The sequence below is a fragment of the Pezoporus occidentalis genome, unplaced genomic scaffold (genome assembly GCF_034315485.1).
Source record: "Pezoporus occidentalis ecotype Australia unplaced genomic scaffold, CSIRO_AGI_Poc_V1 ctg492, whole genome shotgun sequence".
NCBI lineage: Eukaryota > Metazoa > Chordata > Aves > Psittaciformes > Psittacidae > Pezoporus > Pezoporus occidentalis.
This window is the reverse complement of record NW_026915827.1, coordinates 40,946-61,398: the sequence shown is the minus strand read 5'-3', so window position 1 is coordinate 61,398 and position 20,453 is coordinate 40,946. Positions and strand designations below refer to the sequence as shown.

Here is a 20,453-nt window from a genome sequence, read left to right as displayed (position 1 = left end):
CCCCTCACGGACTCCGCCCCCACCGCCCCCTCCCCTCAGGTCAAGCCCCGCCCCTACGCTCCCATTGGGCAGCTGTCCCTCGCGCTCCGGGATGTTGACAGCGCCGCCGCTTCCGATTGGATGGCTTTCCTGCCACTCATCAGAGAAAGGGGCGGGGTAATGGAGGTGGAGGTAAGGAGGCAGCGGCGGGGCTCGTAGGTGCGGGGAGGCGGCGGGGCTGGGGGGGCAGCGCCGCAGTGACAAGCCGTAGGTCCCGGCTCTGCTGACACCGTGCTGCTCGCGCTGTTACCGCGTGTGCGTGCGAGTAGCGTTAAAAGGCGGTTTAGTCAGGGGTATAAATGCATCGTCCTCCGTGGGCTTGCCTGTGGCACCGGTAACAAGCACCCGTGTATCCGCGTGGAAAAAGTGGGATCTAGATGTTAACACCGGATCCTCACGGTAAACTCTACTCCCCGCTTGTGTTCCAGGTTTTGTTCCAGAGAAGCCGCGTCCTCGTTTCTGCATGAATGTTCCAGGTTTATTTCATTTTGCATCCTTGCTGAGAGAAGTCCGAGCGCCAGGCTGGAGACCATGGATTCTGGGGCAGAAGCATTTCTCTCTACCCAGAGCACCCTTACTTCAGGCAGGAGGGAAGAAAAACTCTCTCAATCTCCTTGGACTAACTGAGGCAGAATTAGAAGAGCAGTTTGTGAGAGGTGATGGCCCAGGAGGCCAGGCCACAAATAAGACAAGCAACTGTGTTGTCTTGAAGCATGTTCCATCTGGGATTGTAGTGAAGGTAATTGGTTTATTCCATGAAGTCACAAATTGGCATCATGTCTTCCAAGTCTTCTTTAATATTAATGCATCATCACAGTGCAGATGTCAGGGAGGAAAAATTTTATGTAAAGAATCTCATCCAGAAGCAAGTTTTGGCTATCAGAGATACACTCTTTTGTTGTAGCTGCCTTTCAGTGGCAGCTCTCACATTCCTGTCCCTCTTGTGAGTTAGAATGTCTTCCTTAAGGTGATCAGATCCACTTTGCAGATTCTTTTTAAGCATTCCTCTTGCCTGGTTCTTGTGGATTAATACTTTGAAATTAATCTTTGCTTCCTTATCATAAGGAGGAGACATTAAGTTAAACTCAGAAACAGCTCTCCAGGGTAAAATAGGAACATTGAAGATTAATGCAAAAGCCAGTCTAACAAGTTACAGTAGCAAAAGAGGAGTTTCTTTACAGTAATGGCAGGAATGCATAGACTGAAAGGGAAAGCAGAAAGATAAAAGAGAGTAAGGTTCCAGTAAAAATATTTATTGTGTTTCTTCAGTGTCATCAAACAAGATCAGTGGAGAAGAATCGGAAGATAGCCAGAGGAATCCTGCAGGAAAAAGTTGACCTTTTCTATAAAGGTGAAGAAAGTGATGTTTTTAAAGAGAGGAGAGCATTGGAGAAGAAAAAGCAGGAGAAAAAAAGAAGAGCAAGGGAACATCTAGAAAGGAAAAAGCTTTTTAAAGAGATGCAACAACTGGATAAGAAATGAACTGTATGAAATACAGACTTGCCTCAGTAGGGTAAGGGGAACGTTTATCATTATACCTAAACCCGGGTTTCAAACTAACGGATGAAGTTAGTTTGATGTAGAGCTCCCTAAGCACTGTTGAAAGACCAAGTAGTGACCTTCCATTACTGTAAAACTGAGGTGATAAAAGCAGTTGTATTTCTGCTTCTGCCCGCCATCATCTCATTAATCACATTTAGCAATCAGTTTCCCTGCCAAGTTCAGAAGATGCTAAAGCAATCCTTGTTAAAAAGGAACTATAAACCTTCTACCATTGGTAATGGAGACCAAAAAGTGCAATAGATTTCTTTCTGCCTGGATGACACCTTATGATGCTTCATAGGAGTTCAAACACTTGGGAAGAACAAGCCTAAAACCAACACTCCCTCCTGCAAGTGAGTTGTGTTCTTCCAGTTCAAAGGTAAAATTGGATTACAGCTAAAGAACATGTCCTGGAAGCTGCCTCTCAAGGCAATGGAATCCAGTTCATCCAAGCAGTGAAGTAATTAACTTGGCCTCTTAATATACTGTATTTTCTGCAAGTATCCATAGCTCTATGTGTTAGATAGCCCAGACAGCCCAACGTCCTTAGGATTTAGATTGCATAATAAAGAATTACAGTCACTTATTACATTAAGCTCAGGCATCTGAGTATCTTCCCTCATTTCAGACAGTTTGCAATGTTCTGCAAATACAGCTGCATGCCCTTTGTTACTGTCACTGAAGGCACTAGTGAGGAATACTTTCCCATTTTAATCCCATTCACAACTCTAATTGCTTAACCGGAACTTCCCTTTCATTTCTGGACAGCACCTCCTCACTAGTTGCCACCAAGTTTTGGCCTTCAGCACTGAAACGAGAAAGCTTCAGGAAGCCAGGCCACAGTATGTGTTTTGAAAGGAGTGGAGACCACTGGCAACTGTAACCACCTTCCAACTGCATCCCACTGTGCCAGGGATGGAAACTCACCAGCAATTCAGGGCTGTTCCCTAATTCCCTCTGCTGTTCCTGAACCTCCTGCATGAAAGTTACATTTTTAGCTCTTGAGAGTTCTTGTTCATGGAGTATGAATCCAATTAAAGTGACTGTACAGAGTTTTAATACAAACTGTTAATGAAAATAAGCTTTATTACGTCAAGTAATAAATACATACAAAGATGCAAATAACAGTTTTAGTAATTTATCCAGAATTTTCTTTTTCTTCTTTTTTTTTTTTTTGGCAAACTTTAAACTGAAATCTCCAGCCTTAATGTAGAAATTAGCTTTCCAGGACCTTGTTATTATTTAATAGGTTTCCCTATTTTCCATATAACTCATGCACTTTAAATGGACTTCAAAGCACTAACAGTCATGCAAATGTTTATGCAAAACGAACAAAAAAGGGAAAGTAAGAGAAGGGGAAGGTTATTTCTAAGCAGGGTCTATGCTGTATGACAAAGTGTGACTTAGCAGACTACAGGGGACAGCATGCTATTCTGCATTCATTAAACAAAATCCTCAGAGCTTATGTCAGACTGTGGAAGACTGACAGTTTGGGGTTAAGTGAATACAGTCAAAGGAAAAAACCAAAAACCAGAATGAGACTGTGGCTGGATAAGAAGAGAACTGAAATAGAGCCTGGGAGAGAAAGAGCATTCCTCTGCATGCAGTTCAGTTTTCATGTTTTAGAAACATTTTGGAGGGAGTTTTAATGTCTTTACAAAATGCAAACCCTCAGGAAGTTGAAAAAATCCTTGTTTTGTCATTCTTAACTATACATTTTTGTAAGGGTGAAACAAGAAAGGCAGAACATTCAAAATAAAGGAATTTGTCTGAATGTTTCAAGAGTCAAAAGGAATAAATGTTATTTTTCTTCATTCAGAGATGGAATGAGTGGGCTAGGATCTTGCATTTCGTTCCGTCTCGGCCAGGCATTCCCGAACTAATCCTCTGGCATGGATAATGCCTGCAAAAGAATTGGACACGTTTTCAATCATCTCGTTCTGGTCACACTTGCAATGGCACTGCAGAGAAAGGTTGAGGTATTTCTGTCCTAAATTGCCAAGGCTGCTACTTCCCAAACATCAGCTGCTGCTTTCCCAGACTGACATTATAAATGGAAAAAGGGCTAAGCCAGGAATGAAAGCATGGCAAGATCTGCAGGTCTTCAGTGACAGGTATATCCTAATGTGCAGTGCAGGCCTGTTAAAAAGCAAAGACAGAAGGGAGGGAGGAACCACCTCGCCTACCTGTGAGTTGTTTTGCTACAGTGAAAAGTAAATACAAAGTTATCCTGGGAGTCATTTTAGCAAGCTCTGAGTCTTAATACCTTGGGACAGTTCTCTGAGAGGATGGACCTAATCCAAGCCCTCATAATACTGCTTAAACACAAGTTGTGTCTCTTGTAAGGAGGACTTTTTATGGTGTGTGCAAAAAGCTCCCTCCTAACACTGGCTCAGCTCCCAGTGTAAGTCATCACCACTTCACATGCTGCCACATCTACTCTCATCTGATAGACATAATGTGGAATTTTTCACTACAAGGCCTGTTGCCTTCAGTTCCAGCAATCTGGACCTCCATTCTTAATCCTGGAACTAAATCTAGATTCATGTTCACAGAGCTGCTGAAAGAACAGAGCCCGAGATGGATTTTAGAGATGAGAGACAAGACAGGTTTTTCTACTACAAATAAGGTTATCTTTTACTGACAGGACAAGATAGAAAGTGATTTCTCTGCTCAGTTATGTTCCTTAACAAGGTGGAGAAAGGACAATAACACAAGAGATGAAGCTTAAACTCTATTTAAAGATAATGGATTCTGTTTCTGGAAGGCTGCTATTCCATATCACAGCAACAGGCTTTACATGTAAGGAGTATTGACTTGGGACTTGACAGGCACAAGGCTTTGCAGAGGGTTAAACTGACACAGACAAGTAAAGCTGCATCCTGCAGCTGTGGGATGCAGAATTTGTGCATCAGACCTGGATCTGGTGGCAGGATGCCCAGTTTATGCAGCAGATCTATCCTGAATGATGAAGAACAGTGGGGAATTTGGCCAGTTTTAGAGGTCAGTAGTCTCTGTGCTTAGGAGCAGGTGGAGCTGGGGATGTGGCCAGGGAGGCTGCAGTCACATTGGGTTACCCTCAGTCACTTTCGCTCTCACACTTGCCCATGCTCCTTCAACCATCAGGCTCCCAAAATGGAAAGAGAGGTATGTCTGTGACCAAAAGATGGCAGCAAAAAGTATATATTTGGGATTCTTTGCAACACTGGCAAGTCACAGTGCCAGCACTGAACCTGAAACTCACCTCAGGCAGCAAACTGAATACTCACTATGAGCAGCAGCAAAACAACTTCTGACCAAACTGAGGATGTCTGCATCTCTCCCGGTCCCTCTCAGGTTGTCCCCATTAGCCTACTGCCATTCATGATCTATTAATACTGACTCAGGCAATGCAATAAAGAGACTCCAGCAACATTGATTTTAGCTGGGCCAGATTCCACTTACCACTCATCAGCAGACTTTATTGCATCCTTTCCCAGAACAGCTACTAGCCATTTTATTGCATGTCATGGCAGATATATTACTCTCCCATAATGGTTGAGCCTTAAATAAAGCTTCGTAGTCTTGGGTAAATGCAAGGGGGATTTGCAAGGTGGTGAAGTTAGTCTGCTACAGTAACATTCCCATTCTGGGTTGAAAGCATGAGCCAAACTCAGCACAAGGACCAAGGAAACAGTAATTACATTATGCTGGCAAAGGACAGGACTGCCAGCACAACTGTTGTCCATGGCCTTTCAGCGTAATTTCAGGAGCTGGGGCAGTGGAATGTCCCACTGCTCCTTCAGAAATATCCCTCTCACGTCCCCTGCAGAGGACAATGTCAAGCTGATGTCAGCAGAGGGGCATGCAGGGGTTTCTTTTACACTGCAAGGAAAGGGCATTTATTACCCCTTTCAGCTGACAAAGCAAACCTGGAAAGACCTATCAGCCAGCCCTAAAAGCTTCTATGTCCCTCCCTGGTGGGCTCTTAATGACATCCATTGACAACAGGTAACAGAGTGGAGGAACAAATGTGTATGTTTGACATCTCAGTCTGCACAGCCCTCCCTGGCAACCTTTTATTCCCTTTTTGTAGCTCTCTATCAGCCTTGGTGTGAAAATGCACTTTAGTAAAGGTTCCTGGGTCAAGTACATGGATGATGTGCATGAGGAGAAGTAAACAATGCTTGACCATGTATTCTAGAGACCAGAAAGGGAAAACTGAAGGGGCAAGTCAGTCACCAGCAACCTGAGAGCACGTATCCATTTGACACCCTATGGGTCTAAAAGATGGTTTGAAATACTAACTGAAACTCCCTTTGTGCACATGAAAGCTACTTTGTCACTGGTTTATCTATCAAATGCAGCACAACTGGAGTACCCCAAGGTTTCAGTTGCTCATTAATACACCCAGTTTAATGATGAGCTCAAAGCAGCTGTCTCCTTTCAAAAGGACCAGTTGTCAGGAAGCTGTACACAAGCCATCAGTGCTCCAAGTGTACGGGACATGATTCTTTTTGAAGAGATTTAAACATTACCTCTTTTTAGCCTTTCCATCGCGCTTTTACTCCCAGCGTATGTGGGTCTAATCTCTTTTCCTAGTTCTTCTATGATAGCTAGAAGTTCTGCATATTTGCTTTGTGGTACTTGGCTGCTGCTGGTCCCCTGTAATAGAAAATAGATTAATCTCAATCAAATACTGCTACAAACAGAACAATTACAATAAACAGCAACTGGGAACACAGGGAGAAATAGACCTTGAAGGCACTTTTTAAGACAGTAAAATTTCAGGTTTATTATAGAAACATCATTTGCTTTTTGTGGTTGCCACTACAGCTGGACACAGTGCTAAGTGCCCTTCAAAAATCAGGATCAAATGGGAGCATGCAGCTGCAAGAGAGGGACCTTGGGTGAAACCGGAGCTAAAACAGAACTAAACTGCAAGCTGGGAATTGCTTATTTAACTCTGGTTTTGCTTCTTCAGTGTTTAGGTGTACATTTTGTGGGGAAGGCAGGAGAGTGAGAAGCAGAAAAAGCAAAACTGCCTGCATCATAAGGGAAATCTTATGAAGACAAGAACATCTAATGGAAAGTTTACAGCTGGATTCCTGGAGCAGCCCACAGGACTGTGCGTGACACACACTTTATGGGACTAAGTTTTAGGGTATAAATTTACTGAAGAGAAACCTTACAGAAATAGTTATTTTTTAACAAATAAAATATGTTAGGAGCTCTTGTATCTCAACATAACTGAAGACATGTCTCACAGTGACTCAGATGGGATGGGACTAACAGTTAATTAGTAACCAATCTCACTCAGCACTCTGCTTAGTCTAATTTGATCCCAAGACATGTGTGATGAATCAGTGTGCCATTTGGGTTTGATTTCACATCTTGGTGGGAGGGAGGAACACCTCAGATTACAGGCCCCAATCCAGGCCAGTATGCAGGGTCAGTGATCCGATTAAAGAGAAACAACAAGCAGAGATGTACCTGCATCCCTTGTGTGTAGCCTAGAGATGGGGGCCCGTAGTCATTTATAAGCTGTCTGTATTGCGCAGATGTTGCCATACTTGTGGAGGGAGAGTGAATGCTCCCAGCTGGAGAGAGAAAAGAGGAAAAAACACCCTGTTATTATGTAAAGATTAATTAGTCTGTTACATTGGGACACATTTTAATCACTTTTTGCTAAAGCTGTGACCTCTCACCTCTGTCTGAGCTCACTAATGACATTTCACAGGCATGGTATTTGCTAGGAAGAGAATGGTTAAATTAATGCTTCTCTTATGTTTGCTGTACATTTGGAAACAGCACAGCCTGCAACATTATCAGTGCAAATTGTTTGCCTAAAAGTGAAACAGAGTGTAGCATGACAGGTTGTTCTGCCTAGACAAACTGTAAATATTAAGGAGCCCTATTTTGGCAGATATACATTCCACACAGATGAGTCTAATGTACTGTGCTATTTTTACTTTTTCACTGCAAGTTATCTGAAAGTAATTTTGCAACTCAAAGTGTCATCACATGGTCAATGCAAGTTACCCTCAGTACTATTTTCAGCCAACGCCAAAACTATTCATAGGGAACAGTCAGTTGAGGTAGATCAGATCTGCTGCTCATTGTATGACACTGGAGGCGAGGACTGCTACCTTTATTCCTCTTTGTGTGATATCAAACGTTTTTAGCCAGACAAATTGTGCTGTGTAAGAAAACCAAAGGGAAAATAACATCACCCTGGGTTATGGTTACTTTCTTTGAAGCTACAAAGGATTGTTTGGATCTACAGGGTTTTGAGTCAGCTGGGACTTCCAAAAACAGACTCTAGGGCAACCATTGATGAACTGCTCCAGAAATGAACCATCACAACACTTCTCCCCCTCACGCCACAACACTAAGTACTGGGGGCTGAAGAACAACCCTCAGATTTTTCTTAGGGGGCTTAATTACACTGCCCATTTCCCACCAGCGCTGGAGGACCTCCTGGCTATGTTCTAAGGGCATGTTACGCCATTCAACTTGTTTGCTCTTACAGCCAGAGTGCCCCTGCATCCACTGATGCTGCTGTCTTTGCCTGTAGGCACAGACACAGACTGCCTGCTGTCTGGAAAAATCTTCCCCCTTACAAACACTCCTTTGCTGAAAATTCCCAACTGTCTTTCCTATGAGGAACAGATCTCATTTACCAGCCTTCATTTAAATCTAAATTAAACCAATGCTAAAAGTCACTGGGGCTTAGAACGATGTAAATCTCTAGGCTTTGTTTTAAAGTTGCAAGTGATTTCATTCCTCTTCTCCCCTGCTGCAAAAACGGTGAGCCAGCAGTTACACTGCATAGAACAAGGCTGAACACAGTGGAAGTGTCTCTTGTCCTCGGTTGGGAAGTCTCTTTCCACTTCAGAACTGATCACTGGATATCATTGTGGTGGTGTCTCCATTACAAGAAGAGAGCATGTTCTTTATTTTTACTAGTTAACAGGATGTAAAATCCTAAGAAAGGCAAACTGAGCTGGTCACTAGGTCACCTCAAAAAGGCAAGATTTCTCTTTGTCTTTAGCTAAGCTGCTAAACCTTATGGCATTACAATCTGCATTTCTGGCCAGGTTTCCCATGGAGCCCACTGTCACATTTTGCTAAAGCACAGCAAAACACAGGAAAACTTAGCAACACACCCTTAGTTCTCCATTAGTTCTTCACATTGTTAGCTCAAACTGGTAAGATTTCTGTATGTAAACTCAGTATTTCAAGTCCAGATGACTGAGTTTCAACAGTTATCAAACATGACACAACAGCAAACCGCATCTTTCCTCCAAGGACTTCAAAATGCTTCAAAACCATTAATGAGCCCCTTGTGCTGCAAGGTAAGAAGCTTTAATTACCTCAATTAAGCAGAGAAAGACTAAAGTGATTTTTCCTCATGTACAATAAAACAAAAGGGCCATCCTGCAAAGACTTGTTCCTGAACTGTTGCTGCAAGCAGCCCCATAGGAGACCTGGGAGCTCCAAAGAGGTTCAGAATTTAGGCCAGGACTCTGACGACCAGGCTCAGGAATCCTGCCCTACCCACTGAGCAAACCTCAGCTGCAGCAAACCAACAACTTATCACCACTGTGTTGGTTAATGACAATATATTACAGACAGTTCAGTGATTGTTTCACATTATGTTGATTTAAGTGATTTCCCATGCTGGGTCTGTACAAAATAACACAGCAGGGTATGTCTAGGTAAGAAAAACCCTATTAGAAGGCAAAGCAATGCATCTAGGTGCTGACCAAGTAAGTTCCACAGGTGTGGAAGCCAACAACACACGCCTTTACAGTGGACAGTAGCTGGAAGCTTGGATCCAGCAGTGACTCAGTCAACACTGAATGACAAAAGCAAACAAGAACTTTCAGGAGGCAACCACGAGCAAGAACCTGCTGCTGCAGCACTGCTGCTGATGTGAATTAGCAGTAAGATGGGTAGAGTTCATCCCTTCAGCAGCCAGGGGTGCTGTATTGCCTGCTGTACCCGCCACATATGCAGAGCTGTGCTGCAGACACTAGAGGCCATCGCTGAGTACGGCATGCCCTGCCAAATGACAGATCGTGGTAACCATGGTGAGTTTACCCGTTTCTTTGCAGTCTGCATCAAAAATGTAATAAGACATAATGCCATGCGCCGACCACTTTATCAGCAGCAGCAGGCCCTGAGAACAAAGAAAAGGATTTGACTTGGCCATGGTACCAGCCTCCCTACACCCATGTCAGAAGTTGTGCCAGTCAAACTCAGCTGGGAGGGAGGGAAAAACAAAAAATCTTTGATTCCACCTCAATTTAAGATGATGCAATCATGAAAATGAAATTAATTGTGGGGGTATGAGTATCTCCGAGGGTAACGAACCTTGAGCTTTGTGACCTATCACTTTCTCTGTTAATACCACTGAGAAGCCCTGGCTGACTATTACTCAATTAACCCAAAATCCAGCTGCATGTCTGAGTATCCCGTATAGCTCAGATTCAAAAATCACAAAATAAAGATAGCCAGCTATTGCTATTATAGTGAGCAAGAAAAATTAGGCCAGGAAGTCTCACAGTCAATACCCAGTCAAAAAGCAGTGTGATGATTAGGTATTCACTAGAGAGAAAAAAAGAGGAGGGGGGGAGCTAAACTGAGGCTCTCTCACAGTGAAATGACAATGGAGACAAGACAGTTCAGAATTGACACAATTGAAAAGGGAGTGTGCTTGGTACTGAATTTAAGAGACATCCTGCATCACGTCCCAGATTGTCTTAGTGCTTGCTGCTGTTTAAAACCTCAATTAATAGACACACTTTCCTCCCTCCACTTCCCTAATTAAATGTACACAAACCCTTTTCTCTACCCATTTATTCTTGTGCCAACAATGCCTTTCATTTCTGCATTCAAACAGAAGACTGCCAGAAGCGTTTTCCCCCCACAAAAATATAGCTATTTTCTTGTTAATCAATATTAATCTGTATTAATTGGGTGGGAGGGTGTAACAATACAGAAAACAGAAATGAGATTTCTGTGTCAAAATCTCTTCCTTCCAGCAGTCTCTCTGAGCCCAAATTAACACCCTGGGAGACAAAGGATCTCACATCAATCTTTGTGTGCCTAAACTCCCACTGACCAGGAATCTTCTCATGAATTTCTGGTAGGTTTGTAGGGATCCCTTCAGGTCCTATGCTACTGTCTCCAAGCCTGAGCAATGATACCAGTTTGCTGATCTAAGTTTTAATTCTTAGTTCTCTTGCTGCTGCTTGCTGTAAAGGTACCTGAGAAGGCAGTTTGCCGCAGCAGGAGCAGAATAACAGGGCACACTCACCTGATCCACTCCCAGCAGATCCCATGGCTTCCACCCAGCTCAATTGCCCCATCTCTCTCACAAACAGCAAAGTAATAGTTACTTAACTCATCAAGTTACTCACATAGAACTGACTTAGACAAGCCAAGAGCCAACCTCAGTGGATACGTGTTTCTCTATACCCTGTACTTTCTAAAGTCCTGTAAAACTGTGTAAGTAAACTCCTGCCATTTTACAAACTCTTCCTACACATGAACATGACAGCATGTAAGAGACACCTATAGCCTGGAGTTCATCCAAGGTACATGGTGTAGTCTGTGGAATCCCACAGCTTCTTTCACAAAGTCTACCTTGTTTCACAGTCTCTTCACTCTGGGGTTGTCTGCAACATAAACCTTTTGCCATTTAGATGGCTAGTGGTCATCTCTTCTTTACATAGAGCCCAGTGCTGTTATTGCCTCTGCCACACAACTGGACGACACTCCTCATCTGCTTCAGATGATGGCACCTCGATTCTTGACAGCGTATGGTACAAGACAACCAGGCTGGAATATTTTAACTGAGAAGGATATAAATTTCTCTGTCCTAAACCAGACAACTCTGCAAAAGAACACCTGAGAAGCTGCTCTGCCAACACACATCATGAGGTATCTTCAAGCACAAGGGGAGAGGTAACATCTTCAACCAGCACAGCCATTTCAGCAGCGAGTACCTGAACACAGCCTGAATCACAGCTGCTGTGTTCTGGCTGACTACAAGAATATTGGATTCCTTAGCCCTCTATGCACTTCGGTTTAAGTTCAACAAGAACTCCCTGCCATGCATGGGATACCACATGCATGTCTACACAAGCAGATCTACTGCATAGCCACGCCACACATTACAGGAGCTGCCAACCCAGAGTGAAAACAGACAGCCCCCTTTTCCCCCAACCTTCCAATAAATGTTTTAATTTAAAATAACAGACGCTGTTCTCATTTGCACAAAACATTCCTTATAGCAGTGCCTGTGAAAGTTCTATTTTCACCCACTATTTCCCCCTTAAACAGCCCTTGTGCTAGAAACAGACCTTTCTTTGAATAAAACTATTTCCTTTTAAAAAAGTCCAGTGCATGCACACATAAATATGTTCTCAAGAACTAGGACATTCTTTATCTTAACAGCCAGAGGCCTTGCTGCTTTGATCTGTCACACTCTGGACTTTTCCTCTAGTATTCTCATTCTTTTTTATCTTTCCATGTGGATAACGGTCATTTCTTATGTCTCCTCTTCCTACCCCCCTGCCTTCCATATTAATCAGAAAACCAGAATACAGTCACATCCCCTTCTTTTCTAGCTTAAGACACAGGACCAGCAAGTTATTTGGCACAAGGAAAGGATACAAAGATAAAAGCATTTGGTACATGTACACCACACATAGCTGGGGTGCAAGGAGGTATGACCTCACATTAGTCTGGTCCCCCAGACCAAGCATCCATAGCATGGCTATGGTTCAAAACCATCCAACCTTTGATTTGGACCCTTGTGTTCTCATTAAAAGGGATGGAGCATCAACACTGCACAACCGGAACAGAGCTCCTAGTTTACTTTCATCCAAAAGGAACCAAGTTAGCATGAACCAAAACCACCCTGCACCTCAACCACCGTGTGATGGGTGGGAACAATGAGGAGACTTGCTGGCTGTGAAAACCAGCCCTTTGCTCTAAAGGCAAACACTCAGGTAGACAAAGCCAAGAATGCCAGTTTTCTAAACGTACAAACAAGTCCACCTGAAAATTGCTAATTCTGAAACACTCTCAATGTGGTTTTTTTTTTCCTAACTTCACATGGTCTTCAGGAGATCAGGGAAGCAACAAATTTCAGTTTGAACTGGAGGTGCTGGAGTCTATTTCCTAGAAATTATCTCCTCTGCTAAGGCACGAACACTTTGCTCTCTGTTCTGCCTACAAACAGTACTCTTTCCAGTACTCCCACTCCAAAAACAACCTCTCAATATGGACAACAACATCAAACACAAGCTGTCTCTGCAAAGGGCGACAAGCAAGCCTTTTGCTCATGCAAGTCTGCACTGCAGTCTTAATCACATAAGGAATGGCCTAGTGTGGTGGGTGTCATTTCTCAGGACTGACTGAAATGGGTCTCTCCAGTTGCAAGCTACAGCGCAGTCACAAAAACTATCTTCTTTTCACCTCTCCACTAGAATTTGCTCTTTTCATCAGAAAACTTGTGGTTGCTGGAGGTGTCTCAGGTGCACGCCAGCCCTGCTGGTCCTCACTAAGCAGCACCTGCTATACAGGTCACCAATTACTTACGCGATGCCGAGACACAGCTCCTTCCCCTGTCAGAGTCTGCTGGAATTTGTGTTTTCCAGATCCTACATACAACAGGTTCTAAGCTGGAACAGGATTTTGTCTTGAAACCTGACATTTCTGCAAGACTTAGAAGGAAACCAAAGGAAAATCCCAAGCTCTTTCTGATGGCTTCTGTATCTTAAAACAACTTTTCTCTCACCTGTGCATACTCTGACCAAAAGAGGAATACTGGTAAATATCCACAGAGCTAGAAACACATGGAAACAAGGAAACAAACTACAAACCAGTTCACAGCTGGTGTAAACCTCTCTGGTTCCACTTAAGTCAATGGAGATGATGCTCTACACCTCAGCGCAGCAGCTGGCCCTCTTACAGAGAAATAGTTAAACAGTATGAAACACAAGAAAGATGAGGAGGAAACAGTACTTGCAGGATTCAGTAAGATAAGCAAGAGAATACAAACAAATCAAAATGTGGCTGTTAGAAAGAGTAACAGAGGTTCCCCTGAGACGCTGCATGGTCAGGTGAGGCCGGGAAGCTAGAGCCACAGCATGACAGGTCATATCACAGAATCAAAGAAGGGTTTGGGTTGGAAAGGATCTTCAAGCTTATATAGTTCCAACCCCCAGTCACAGGCAGGGACACCTTCCACTCAACCAGGTTGCTCCAAGCCCTGTCCAGCCTGCCCTTGAACACTGCCAGGGATGGGGCAGCCACAGCTTCTCTGAGCACCCTGTGCCTCAGCACCCTCACAGGGAAGAACTTCTGCCTAAGACCTAAACCTGCTCTCTCCAGTTTAAAGCCGTCCCCCTAACAGAGGTAATGTCAGGTCCCCAACAGAGCACCTTTTTACTGACCAGACAAAGAAGGTGCTTGTGCAGGACATCAAACAGGGCTCCCCAAGCACACACAGTTTGGAACTGACACCATGGGATGCAATGCACAGGGACCCAATTCCCAGAGCACAGGCCCTCCATAAGGTGACTGATAATTTGGACAAAACTATAGACCAGGCTGCAGACACCCTAGGCCAAGTGCCACCCCCTCCCTGGGCAACGGGGAAGAGAAATAGGCACCAAATTCTGCTGTGACAACACGTTCTCCTTCCCTCACCCTGGTGTGAGGCAGAGGAGTCAGCACCCGGATGCTTCCAGCATCCTGAGTCACTTGCAGAGCAGCTTCATTTTCCTCACCCGCAGTCATCCCCAGAGCTGCCGACAACCCACAGAGGCTTCCTCCCTTACTTCCCTCCCCCCAAGACAGCTCCTCTCCCTCTGGACTTCAGTCCAGGCTTCTGAGCCCCCAAGACACGCTCCCATGTGAGAACAGAGGGCAGCCACCCATCAACCACAACTGCTACATCTCCCTGATCCACTTACTGACCACAGTTTAAACATGATTTTGCAGAGTGGCCACTCTCAGCCTAAACTTGAAAGGAGTTGGCTCTGCAGCAAGGACGCAGCTCCCGGAGCTGAGTCGACACTGCCTTTCCAAATTCTCCTGCACCACAAGCCCTGCACTGCAGGGAAGCAGCGTTACTTCCCAGAGGAAAATCCCTGTAAGATCCACAGCTGCCCAGAGCCCTCCTTTGGCCGAGACCAAAATATTCAGCATTCATACAGAGAGGTTTCTGCAGGGCTGATTTCAGGCCAAAAGGGACAGATTTCCTGTTTTTCCTCTCCTCTGCAGGATGGGGCGGGGGGGGAACCTTCACCCCAGGTTTGGAAGCAAACCTAGGATTTATCCTCATAGCTGGGAGAGCATTTAATTTAAGCACAATATAGAAGCAATCTCTTTCAATTCAGAATTAAGCTCCAGAAAGGAGGGGGCCATTTGCAGTCATATCACTCTGAATGCGATATGTGCAACTGCAAGGACTGCTTTGTCTAACTCCCTTGGCCTTAGGCCACGGTGCTGGCAATACCACTAGCTAGAGGAAGAGCTGGTGCGTGAGGATAATGGCAGAAGACAGGGAGGGAAGAGAGAGCCCATTTTGGATTCAGAGGAGGACGTTCTTTCATTGAAAAGATTCTGGGGGTGTTGAGGATGATCCGAACTCAGAAGAGAGGACAACTTAGACAGGAATAGTTCCAGCATGACAGCAAACTGCTGCTAACTTGCCATTACGGGGGGGGGGGGAAGGGAAGGAGGAAGGGGGGGGAGAGATAAAACTGCATGAAAGAATCTAAAGCGCTGATCGCAGCCGGAGCGTTAGAAAGCACACAGACACGGCAGCGAGAGGGCTCGAGACAGAAACTTCACTGCTCAGCTCGCATTGTGAGCGGCATGTCTGAGCCGGGATTCTGCAGCCCTCGCTCGAGGAGCAGCCAGACCCGGATTCCCCCCCCCCATAGCATGACCTAATCCCCACCCCTCACCCACCAGCGCAAAATACCACCTTTGTTTTCCCTGCGATTTTACGGCTGTTCCGGAGAGCAAGGCACAGGTTCTCGGGGGAGCCGGCAGGAGAACGCTTTGCCTTTGCTGGGCTTTGTTTTGTTTCTCTTTTTCCTCCGGTGACACTTCTGCTTTTTGTCAGGGATCCTTAGCACATCCCCTGCTTCCTGACCCCTTGCGCAGCGCAGCGCCCGGGCCCGCGGCACTCCCCACACGTAACCCAGGCACACCGAGCCTTCACACGCTCGCAGCCGCACCGAGCTCAGCGCCACGCAGGATCGCGGCGTCTGAGGCACAGGGACCTCGGTTCATCCACCAGCTGGCAACGGCTCCTTGCAGTAAAACAAGACCGCTGCTCCCCTGGTAGCTAAAGGTGCATCTTGTCGATCCCTTTCGCTCATCAATCTCCCTGGCTTACAACCACAAACGGCACCGTAAAAATCACCCGGGCACTCTTCCCTCCCTCCTCAGCCCGACTGCAAAACTTTCTCTTCTCAAAAGGGGGAAAAAAAAAAACAGAAAGGAAAGAAAAAAACCTGCCTGATTCCTGGCCGTGGATGCTCTGATGCCAAGCCTGCAGGCTGGGGCTGTGGGGAAGGGAGATGGAAGGGTTATTTTTGAAGTCGGAACCAACTTCTCCATTTTGGTTCTGGTTAATACCAGCCGACGCGCACGGATTTGCGAGATCCCTTCCAAATATCCCACAGCGAAGCCAATTGCTGCTGCGGCTTTGTTCAGGCTGCACCGATTCACACAGAGTCCCCGCCACGGAGACCCAATTGTACAGAAAACACCTCAGCACAAGGGAAAAAACACTCGCCTGCTGTTACCTTCGGGAATTAGGGAACGGAAAATAAAACGGGGGGGAATGTAGTAAAAAAAAAAGTTAATGCCATCAAGGAAACTTTTTAGTGAGAGAAGTTAGAAACATTCCTGTACAGATCCAAAGAAAATGAGTCGTTTTTAAAAGGGCTTTTGGAAGAAATAAAGACAAATTCCTGCTCCCCCCCTCCTCCCCCCCCAGCCTTCCAAAAATCACCAGGGAGCGCAGCGGGCTCGCCTGCCCCGACTGCTCCGCGGAGCCGGGAGACTCTGAGGGGGAAGCGGGGACCGAGGGTCCCCTTGAGGCGCTTGCGGGCCGCCCCATCGGCGGCGGCCGCGGGGCCGGGGTCCCTGGCGGCCGTTTCGCCTGAGGAGAGCGGCCCGGGGCGGCCCCTCCGCCTGAGGAGAGCGGCTGGGCGGCCGCACGCGTGAGGGGAAGCGAGGCGAGGCACGGCGCGGAGCGAGCGGCACTTGCGGCGTGCCGCCAGCAGCGGTCCTCGCTGAGGCGCCGGCGGAATATTCCTGATCCAGATCAATCAGCCGCCCCGGGGAGCCGAGCATGGAGGAAACCCGGCGGCCGGAGCCCCCGAGCGGCGGCGGTGGCGGCGGCAGCGAGCGGCCGGCTCCGCACCCCCGCGGACGAGCGGCGCGGTGCGGGGTAACGGCGCCGGGCGGGCGCTGGTTAATGGCGGCGCGGAGCCGGCGCGGAGCCGCTGCCCGGCCGTACCGGACTGGGCAAAAACTCGAGTCCGGGGCTTTTCCCCCTCCCTTTGCCCAGGTGCCGGTGCTGCACCGCGGGGCCCTGCCGCACGCCTCCCAAACTTACCACCCAGTTACCGGCGCGGACTTACCCGGGTTGAGGGGAGTCCCGGGGATGTGGGCGTTCAAGTTGGGCTTGTAAGACATTCCCAGAGACATGGCCAGCGGGAGGAGGAGAAGCGTCCTGAAATTCAGTGAAGCGTCTCCGTGTCTCCCAGACACTTTGGGTTGTTTACAGCAGTAGCAGCACCGGCAAATATGGCCGTCAGTTATATTGACACCCACAATGCAATATATCATCCATACATCATGAGGAGACGCCGATCCAAAAACTTTGGGGCAGACGAAGCAGCCACCCGCCGCGGCGGCCCGGCGCCCCGCGCACCTCGGCGCGGAGGGGGCGCGGAGGGGGCGCGGCGGCGGGGGGTGCCGCGGCCATCCCCTCACAGACAATGGAGCTCCCCTCAGGGACGCCGCCGTGAGAGGAGCCGGGCGGGGAGGGGAGAGGAGGGGAAGGGAAGAGAAGGGAAGGGAAGGGAAAGGAGGGCGGGCAGGCGGGGAGCCCGGCGGCGGAGGGGGCTGTTTTAATTGAACTTCGGAAAGTTTTGGCACAACTTCTCGTTTATAAACGGCTCTGCCCGCGGCACGGCACGGCCCGGGGCGGGGGGGGATCGCGGACGGCGGCCCCTGCCAGAGGGGAAGGGCTGGCGCGTCCCTCAGGGTGGCCCGAGTGTCGCCGCCTTCCCGCCTTCCCCCTCACCTCAGAGCCGCCGTTCACCTCCGGTTCGTTCCGCGTCTCCCCCCGCGTCGATTTCGATGTAAAATACCTGTTGATATTAGGGTAAAACGTGTTTTTTTTTATATCCTAGATGTCGCCAAGGAAAAAAAAAAACCTGGTGTTTTTATTTATTTATTTTTATTTCAAACCACCGTTTCTCTCCGCTTGGAGGGTGAAGGTTAATGTAGATCGCAGCTTCGGAGGGATTAAAAAACACCATACAAATCTCGTTGGTAATCAATTCATTTTCTGCTTGCAAGCATCAATAATCCCCCCTCTTCTTAACCCGAAAAAAATGCAAATTTACAGATTAAATTATGAATCTTTCCAGCCTGCATCTGCCACTTCAGAACTCGTCCTTTTCAATGCAAAGCACTCAGGCTCGCTCCTTCTGTCAGTTAATCCTCTATAATCGTTAAATTACCCGAGATTGATACCAGTGTAACTGCCTGGGACCTGCACAACCCCTTTCGGTGCACAGCTCAGCCCAAGACCCACAGGATGAGACCCACATGTGTGATCTTCCCACTGTGAGATGGGTGAGGTACTTGGTAGTTGTATTGCACATGCTAATTGATGTCTGTGCAAGGCAATCAACTGATCTTAATGCAGTGACAGCAAACACAGGGAGCCTGATCCTGCTCCGTGGAAGTCGGGGGTAAAGGGGCATGGATTTAAGCCCATAGGATCACTGTCATTGGGCTGCTCTGCAGAGGGAGGCAGGTAGCATCTCCATTGCAGACACACAGTGCAATTAGATGGTTTCCTCCACATAAAGGACAATTGGAAGCAGGGTGGGAGAAACGAGCCAGCCTTTGACACCCCCCCACTCCATCTCTTGCCCTAGCGACTGCATGAAGGAAACATCTCAAAATGATGTCTGGTACTGGATGAAATACCTGATTTTGTTCTGCTTTTGTGCTTTATTTCCAGTCCAAGTGCTATGGTGGCAAAGCCCAGTACAACAATCGCTCCACGTCCTGTCTGTTAAGCGAGGGGACCTGACAGCCCCAGGTATGGAATTACATGGTCAGTGACAGTATTTTCACACGGGTGCTTGAGGTTTTAACTGTGTCATTCATTTACTAAGGATTCCACTGGTAAAACCCCCAATTCCAGCACTGTGTGAGCAAGAACTCTGCTTCTCTAAAGCTTCCCTTCCACATTTGTAAGTGCATGCCTTTCTGTCTATCCCTGGGAGGCCAGTGAGGTCCTGCAGGAGAGGGCCGTACTGCCCTGGGAGGGGATTTTCCACTGCCTTGTTTACAGTCACAGCGAGTGAGTGCGAAATGGGAGTGTTTCAACCTCTCTGTGTTTAACACAGCTTTACACCAACTGCACACAACTCTGCTCAGAGCAACACGGTGAAGAACAAGATCCCCCATGTTCTGCTTGGGTTTTATAATGACAGCTTCAAAATACACAGTGTTCCTGGAAGGGGGGGTAGGGAAATGATTCTGTAAAGATGATCGTTTCTTCAGCACAAGAACCTCAATGACAACCTCACTGCCTGGCCTTGGGCGCTCTGTAAGCTTCAATTGACTGGACTACCTGCCCCCTAGGGTGTTCTGTGTGTGCTAGGCTTGGATAAGAGGTACCTCTGTGTTCTTCCTATCTCTGTGGATTCACTTGAGTTGTTCTGAACCAGGTGCGGCCACAAGAATAAAGCCACCATTGTGCTTGGGCCCTGGACTGTGCTCAGTGGGGTGAGCAGAGATTTGAGCTCCCTCGGAGGCACTGCCTGCAGTTTGAATGGGTTTTGTGTCACAAGCATGGCTTGCACTGCTGAGCGTTGTGTTCTGCACATGCAAACCTTGCATTCAATTTAACAGCTCCAGCCCCAGCAGCATGCAGGCTCCAGGCTGTTCAAGTCACAGGTCCGGGCTCTGCAGACCCATAGCACAGGCTTGTTTACTGAGGGCAAAAGCAGCTCTTAATCACCAAGTGGCCAGGTCATAGAGCAGGAAATGCAGCAGAGCCTTCATCACACATGAGCCTTCTCCACACTAAGAGATAACTTCAAAATCAATGTGTATGCTTATGGTTTCCAGCAAGGTCAGTAAGAGGTGCCTTTCTCTTCAGCCACCTGCAGACGTAGATGATGTATTTGCCCTGTACAGAACATCTTCTTGGATGTGTGAGATCTGCAACATCCACCCTGTTCCCCTCCTCTTTCCTTTCTGTTCCCTCTCCTCGTGCAACTTCCTCACCTCTGCTCCTCCAAAACCACTGCAAATACTCAATGTTTCCACAGAGCCTCCCATTCCCTGCTTAGCCAAAGCCCTGGTGGGTCTCAGAGAGGTTTTCCCTTCCCAAAAGTCGGCACAGATGGATGCCATACTCCAGCGAGGGTGTAAGGAATACACATGCAAAGTGTGTTGGAAGGCGCTGCTCTCCCCAGCAGAGCTGGGGGCCTTGGGCCATGCCTTAAGTCAAACTTGTTTGTCCCCTTTTATCTGGAAGTAAAGGAAAATGGCATCAGTGTCTGCAGAGCTGTGCATAACCCTCCTGCAGATTGCAG

At 47.1% G+C, this 20,453-nt stretch overlaps 2 protein-coding genes across 6 annotated transcripts; one reads left to right on the top strand and one right to left on the bottom strand.

Moving 5' to 3' along the window:
* Positions 1 to 422: 422 nt before the first annotated feature.
* On the top strand, positions 423 to 3,111 carry MTRFR (mitochondrial translation release factor in rescue). Its single transcript, XM_062636760.1, has 2 exons — positions 423 to 778; positions 1,309 to 3,111. Exons 1-2 carry the CDS (start codon positions 503 to 505, stop codon positions 1,519 to 1,521), a joined length of 489 nt encoding a protein of 162 aa, XP_062492744.1. The 5' UTR covers positions 423 to 502; the 3' UTR covers positions 1,522 to 3,111.
* On the bottom strand, positions 2,650 to 17,634 carry CDK2AP1 (cyclin dependent kinase 2 associated protein 1). 5 transcript variants are annotated; one of them, XM_062636756.1, is made up of 4 exons: positions 17,247 to 17,634; positions 7,054 to 7,160; positions 6,099 to 6,225; positions 2,650 to 3,484 (listed from the first exon to the last, which is right to left on the bottom strand). In XM_062636756.1, the coding sequence occupies exons 1-4, from the start codon at positions 17,452 to 17,454 to the stop codon at positions 3,417 to 3,419; spliced, it is 510 nt and encodes a 169-aa protein (XP_062492740.1). In that variant the 5' UTR covers positions 17,455 to 17,634; the 3' UTR covers positions 2,650 to 3,416. The 5 variants fall into 5 exon arrangements, with proteins under 5 accessions (XP_062492740.1, XP_062492741.1, XP_062492743.1 ...); XM_062636757.1 differs by lacking the exon at positions 17,247 to 17,634 and adding an exon at positions 15,831 to 16,004; XM_062636759.1 differs by lacking the exon at positions 17,247 to 17,634 and adding an exon at positions 15,575 to 15,710.
* Positions 17,635 to 20,453: the final 2,819 nt, after the last annotated feature.

What these genes read in the sequence shown, in the direction of transcription:
- MTRFR (XM_062636760.1), top strand. Translation starts at nt 503, where the DNA reads ATGAATGTTCCAGGTTTATTTCATTTTGCATCCTTGCTGAGAGAAGTC. An exon ending in CATCTGGGATTGTAGTGAAG is followed by an intron (nt 779 to 1,308) that starts GTAATTGGTTTA and finishes GTGTTTCTTCAG; the next exon opens with TGTCATCAAACAAGATCAGT.
- CDK2AP1 (XM_062636756.1), bottom strand. Translation starts at nt 17,454, where the DNA reads ATGATATATTGCATTGTGGGTGTCAATATAACTGACGGCCATATTTGC. An exon ending in CGGGACTCCCCTCAACCCGG is followed by an intron (nt 7,161 to 17,246) that starts GTAAGTCCGCGC and finishes TTCTCTCTCCAG; the next exon opens with CTGGGAGCATTCACTCTCCC. An exon ending in GCTACACACAAGGGATGCAG is followed by an intron (nt 6,226 to 7,053) that starts GTACATCTCTGC and finishes TTTCTATTACAG; the next exon opens with GGGACCAGCAGCAGCCAAGT.